The following is a 6,057-nucleotide window of genomic DNA, read 5'->3' as shown; positions in this document are numbered from 1 at the left end:
CCTCACTCGCTGCAGCCCGGAGTTTACCTACCTAGACCCCAAGCCCCTTCCTACAGGCGGTGGGCCCCTCCCGCTGCCAGCCACCACAACCAGGGGACCCAGCCCGCTGGGCTCCGGGCTCCGGACGCCTTCCGCCACCTCCAGCGACCTGGAGGGGACCCGGGTCTGACCCCAGGTCCCTTCTCGCCTGTTCTGGATCCCTTATGCTAGGTTCAGACCCCTCCTGTCGCCCACCGCGGCATCCAGGATATTCGGCCCCCACCCCAGGCCCTTTCTCGCCGGCTCCGGATCCTTCCTGCCACCTGCCAGGGCTCCTAGGGGATCCGGCCCGAACTCCAGGCCGCCTCCCGCTGGCTCTGGACCCCTTCTGCAGATCGCCGAACAAACCAGGGAACCAGACTAGACCCCTGGCCCCTTCACTCAGCTCTAGACCCCTTCCGCCGCCTCCAGTGGCCCGGAGGGGACCTGGCACTGACCCCAGGCCCCTTCCACTGAGGCCAGGCCACGAGAGGACCCGATCAGGACCCCAGGCCCCTTCCCGCCGGCTCCAGAACCCAACCCTGGGCTCGCTGTAGCCCCAAGGGTACCCAACCTGAACCCCAAATGTCGCCTCACCAGGTCCGGACACCTCCCACCACTGTCCTCAGGCCTGAGGGGACTGAGCCCAGACCCCATCTCACAGGCTCTGAACCTCTCCTGCCATTGCCGTCAGCCCTGAGGAGACCCAGTCCAGACCCCAGGCCTCTTTCCCCCGGCTCCGGACTCCTACTTATGCCCGCTACCGCCCCCAGGGGACCCCGCCCAGAACCCGGGTGTCTTCCCGCAGGATCCAGTATCCTACCGATGCCCGCCACTACACCTAGAGGATCTGATCCGGACCCCAGGCCCCTTCCCACCAGCTCTGGAGACCTCAGGGAGCCCAGATGACCCAGGCGGGACCCTAGGTCCCTTCCCCCCCGGCTCCGGCTGAGGCCGGGCCACGGAGGACCTGACCCAGGCCCTAGGCCACTTCCCGCCGACTCTGGAACCCAACCCCCACTTGCCATAGCCCCGGGGATACCCATCCTGAACCCCAGGCCCCATCTCACCAGCTCCGGACACCTTCTGCCACTGCCCTCAGCCTCGAGGGGACCCGGCTGGGACCTCTGGCCCTGTCTCACCAGCTCTGGACCCCTCCTGCCCCTGCCCTCACCCCTGGAGGGACCCGGTCCAGACCCCAGGCCTCTTTCCGCCGGCTCTGGACCCCTCCGGCTGCACGCCACAGTTACCAGGTGACGCGACCCAAATTCCAGGCCCCTTCGGCAGGCTCAGGACCGCTCCTGCCATTGGCCGAGGCAACTAGGGTACCTGGTGGGACCCCAAGCCCCCCTCCCGCAGCCACCCTTAGCCCCAAGGGCACCCAGCCCATACCCCAGGCCCCTACCCACGGCCTGGAGCCCTCCCACCATTGTACTCAGTCCCAAGAGGTCTCGGTACACAACCCAGGAACCTTCCCACCAGCTCTGGAGCCCTCTCTACGCCTGCCATGGAACCCAGGGGATCCGACCGGAACTCCAGGCCCCTTCCCACGGGTTCCGGACTGCTTCCGCCACAGCTAGTGGCACCGAGGGGACCCGGCCCAAACCCCAGGGCCCTTCTTGCAGACTCCAGTCCCCAGGCCTCTTCTCGCTGGCTCCGGACCCCTCCTACTGTCCACCTCGGCACCCAGGGTACTCAACCCGGACCCCAGGCCGTCGGATCCAGGCCCCTTCTGCCACCCGTCCCAGCTCCCAGGGGATCCAGCCAGGACTCCAGGCCCCTTCCCATGGGTTCCAGACTGCTTCCGCCTCCACCAGCAGCCCGAGGGGGCCCAGCCAGGACCCCAGGCCTCTTTCTGCGGGCTCTGGACCCCTAATGCAGCCAACCACGGCACCCAAGGGACTCAATACGGGCCCCAGGTCCCTTCCCGAAGGCTCCAGACCCCTCTTCCCGCCACCCACAGCCACAAGGGGACCCAGCCTGGACCCTGGGTCCCTTTGCATTGGCTCCGGGCCCCTTCCGGCCGGCTCTGGGGACCTCCGCCACTCACCGCAGCACTTAGGGGACCAGGTCCAGACCCCATGACCCTTATCCCCAACACCAAAACCCTGCTGCCACCACCCGCAGCCCCAAGGGGACATGATCCTGACCCCATCATTTCCGCCAGTTCCGGATCTCTTCTGCCTTCTACGGACCTCTCCTGACACCTGCCACAGCAACCAGGGAACCAAGACCCAGGCCCCTTGCCCCCTGCACTGGGCCCCTCCCGCCACTGTGCTCAGCACGGAGGGGACCTCGCTGCACACCAGGCTCCTTCCTACCAGCTCTGGACCCCTTCCATTTCAGCTCAGGCTCCCAGAGCACCCGGCCCGGATCCCAGGCCCCTTCCTGCCAGCTTAGGAATCCAATGTCCTCTCCTCGTAGTCCCAAGGGTACCCAGCCTGGACCCCAGGCCCAGTCTCGCTGGCTCCGGACCCCTCCCACCACTGCCCTCAGCCCTAAGGGAACCTGGCCTGAACCCCATACCCCTCCCTGCAAGCTCCGGACCCCTTCTGACATCCACCACTGCACCCAGGGGACCAGGCCTAGACTCCTTTCCCACTGACTCTGAACCCCACTCACAGCCCTGAGGGAACCTGACCCAGAGCCCAGGCCCCTTGCTGCCGGTTCCAGACCCCTCATGATGCCTGCGGCAGTAACCAGGGGACCAGGCCCAAACCCTAGTCCCCTTCCGGTCAGCTCTGGACCCCTCCCCCACTACTCTCAGCACCGAGGGGTCCCAGCCTGTGCCCCTGGCCCCTTCCCACCGGCTCTGAACCCCAGCTCCCTTCTGACTGGCTGTGGAGCGCTCCGGATGCCCACTGCGGAAACCAGGGGATCCGGCTAGGACCCCAGGCCCCTTCATCCGGGTCTGGATCGCTTTTGTTGACACCAGCAACCCAGAAGGGTCACAGCCCAGACCCCAGGCCCAATCTCGCCGGCTCCGGACCCATCCTGCCCCTGTCCTCAGCCCCCAGTGGACCTGGCCCAGACCCCTACCACTGCCTGCCATGATAACCAGGGGATCCAGTCCAGATGCCTCCTGCCTCCACCCACAACCCCAAAGGGACCTGGCCCAGACCCTAGAACCCTTCCTGCTGGCTCCGGACCCCTTCCACTAGCTCCAGACCCCTCCTGTCACCCACCGTGGCACCCAGTGGACCTGGCCCAGACCCAGACCCCTTCCTACAGGCTCCAGACTCCTGCAGCCACCTGCAATGTCACCCGGGGCTCCAGCCGGGACACCAGTCCCCTTCCGGCCCGCTCTGGAAGTTAACCTCTGCAGTCCATAGCCCCGGCAGTACCCAGCCTGGACTCTAAGGCCCTTCCCACTGGCTCCAGACATCACTTGATGCCCACCACAGCACTAGGGGACCTGGCCCAGAACCCAAGCCCCTTCCCACTGACTCTGGAGCCTTCCCAATGCTTGCCAGGAACACAGAGGATTCGCTCAAGCTCTAGGCCCCTTCCCACCAGCTCCAGACCCCTTCAGCTAAGGCCAAGAACCTGAGAGGGTCTGACCTGGACTCCAGGCCCCTTCCTACTGGCTCTGGAGCCATCCCGAAGCCTGCCGGGAAGCTCAGAGGACACGGGCAGGACCCCAGGTCCCTTTCTGCCTGATCTGGACCCCCTATGCTGAGGCCAGGCCACGAGAGGACCCAACCCAGGCCCCTTCCTGTTGGCTCTGGAACCCCGTCTCGCTCACCGTAGCCCCAAGGGTACCTAACCTGGACTCCAGGCCCCATCTCACGGGCTCTGGACACCTCCCACCACTGCCCTCAGCCTCAAGGGGACCCTGCCTGAAACCCAGGCCTCTTCATGTGGGCTCCAGACCCCTACTGGGGCCGCCATGGCACCCAGATGACTCAGTCCAGACCTCGGGCCCTTTCCTGCAGGCTCCAGACCCCTCCAGCCACCTGCCGCAGCACCTATGGTGTAACTAAATGAGGATTCTTGTCCTGTCCTATCAGCCAATGGAAATAAGACACCACACCACCAGTTGCAAGGGAAACAGAAAGTGGATATTTTCTGTTTGTGCAAACAAGGAGAAACCCTTGGGGCCTAGCAGCAGAAAGACCAAACGCTCCAGTCCCAGAGGAGCTTGGAGCTCTTATGCTCTCCGGTCCACAAGGGGCAGGATTGTTGCCCAAAATCCCTACCCAGATCCCTCCCATGTCCATATTTGGAGATCTAGGTGCTGAGTCATGTAGCAAAAGAAGGGACATTTTGCTCTGCACATAATCTTGGGTGCAGCTGTGTACCAGAGAACATCTTCCACTCCGGTGAAGTTCAGGTCCGGAGTCAAGTTCAGGGACCATGGCTCTTCAGGTCCTGCATGTGCCAATATCTTGGTTTGCGCATGCGCGGGATTCCGGTGCCAAATTCAAACCGAAGTTAGAGCCTTTGGCATTGTCCTGGCCAAACCACAATTAGAAACCGGGGTTTGGTGAGCTGCAAGGGGGGGGGCACTGCAGCTGAGCAGGGGGAAGCTTCAGCAGAGGCGGCTTCAATGGGATCCTGCCCAGACACCATGCTCCTTAACGCCGGCTCTGAACCCCTTCCTTCACCCCACGTGGCAACCTGGGGACCAGACCCAGAATCAAGGCTCCTTCCCGCGGGCTCCAGAACCCAACCTCCACTCTCCGCAGCCCAGATGGTACCCAGCCTGAACCCCCAGGCCCTTCCCAACAGCTCTGGATCCCACCCACTGCCCGCAGCGGCAACATAGAGACAAGGCCTAGACCCAAAGCCCCTTGCAACCGACTCTGGACCCCTCCTGTCTCCACTTGTAGCCCTTCAGGGACCTCACTTGTACCCCAGACCCATTCCCCTTGGCTCCAGACCCCTACCTCTGTCTGCCACGACAACCAGGAGATCCGGTTTGGACCCCATGGCCCTTCCCGCAGGCTCCAGACCTCTTCCCAGCTCAGAACCCCTCCAACCACCACCCTCAGCCCCAAGGGGACCTGGCCAGGACACCTTCCACTGCCGCGTTTGGTCTTTCTGCTGCTAGGCCCCAAGGGTTTCTCCTTGTTTGCACCAACAAAATATATCCACTTTCTGTTTCCCTTGCAACTCGTGGTGTGGTGTCTTATTTCCACTGGCTAATAGGACAAGAACCCTTTTCACTGGCTCTGGACCCCTCCCGCCACTGCCCTTAGCCCCGAGGGGACTCAGCCCAGGCACCCTCCCGCCAGTTCCAGACACCTTTCATTGCTGTGTCACCAAGGTGACTTGCCTTGAATCCTGGCCCCATTCTCACCAGCTCCAGATCCTTCCTTCCCCTTGAAGCAGCAACCAGGGAACCAGGTCCAGGCCCCAGGCTGTTTCCCACCAACTCCAAACCCTTTCCTCCAGCTCCAAACCCCTCATGCTGCCCTCCACAGAACCCAGGGGTTCTGACTCAGACTCCAAGCCCCTTCCCGTCAGCTCTGGACCCCTCCTCTGCCTGCTGTGGCTACCAGGTGACCCGGCCCACACCCTAGGTCCCTTCAGCTGGCTCTCAACTACTCCCTTCACCTGCTGTGGCAATCAGGGGACACAGCCTGGACCCCATGCCCCTTCCCACCAGTTGCAGACCCCTCCCACCATCCAGTGTGACAACCAGTGTACCAGGCCCATACCCCAGGCTCCTTCCCACCAGCTCCAGACCTCTCCAATGCCGCTCAAGAGAATTCTCCTGGAAATCCAGGCCCCTCCCCACCAGTTTGTGACCCCCGCAGACTGCAGTGGTCACCTTCAGCCCACTGCCTGATTCACACTGCAAGCAAACAACCCATCTCCACCCCTTCCTTTCCTGCTGGACCTGCCTGGCTACACCACAGCCAAGCAGTCTGTCCTGCACACCAGGACAAGGTGGTGAGAACTATCATGACCAGGGACCAGCAAGCAACAAAGCACGCCTGGCCCACCTGCCCAGACATAACCAAACAAAACAAAAAAGCAGAATGAAATTAGCAAACCTACATTCAATAAATAACGAAAGTAATAACTGACTGT

The 6,057-nt window shown here is 62.9% G+C and overlaps 1 protein-coding gene across 1 annotated transcript; it reads left to right on the top strand.

Moving 5' to 3' along the window:
* The first annotated feature begins 203 nt into the window (after positions 1-203).
* LOC126068794 (nascent polypeptide-associated complex subunit alpha, muscle-specific form-like) lies at positions 204-3,334 on the top strand. The gene is made up of 5 exons (XM_049871492.1): positions 204-571; positions 713-832; positions 1,049-1,271; positions 1,378-2,088; positions 2,954-3,334. The coding sequence occupies exons 1-5, from the start codon at positions 204-206 to the stop codon at positions 3,332-3,334; spliced, it is 1,803 nt and encodes a 600-aa protein (XP_049727449.1).
* Positions 3,335-6,057: the final 2,723 nt, after the last annotated feature.

The sequence above is a fragment of the Elephas maximus genome, chromosome X, assembly GCF_024166365.1.
Source record: "Elephas maximus indicus isolate mEleMax1 chromosome X, mEleMax1 primary haplotype, whole genome shotgun sequence".
Taxonomy (NCBI): Eukaryota; Metazoa; Chordata; class Mammalia; order Proboscidea; family Elephantidae; genus Elephas; species Elephas maximus.
The sequence above is the reverse complement of the archived record's forward strand: the minus strand, read 5'-3'. Positions and strand labels throughout refer to the sequence as shown.

Excerpts from the sequence above, each read along its gene's own strand:
- LOC126068794 (XM_049871492.1), top strand. The coding sequence starts at position 204 with ATGCTAGGTTCAGACCCCTCCTGTCGCCCACCGCGGCATCCAGGATAT. Across the intron at positions 833-1,048 it reads GTGTCTTCCCGCAGGATCCA|CCCCGGGGATACCCATCCTG; the intron begins GTATCCTACCGA and ends CACTTGCCATAG. Across the intron at positions 1,272-1,377 it reads CTGCACGCCACAGTTACCAG|CCACCCTTAGCCCCAAGGGC; the intron begins GTGACGCGACCC and ends CCCCTCCCGCAG.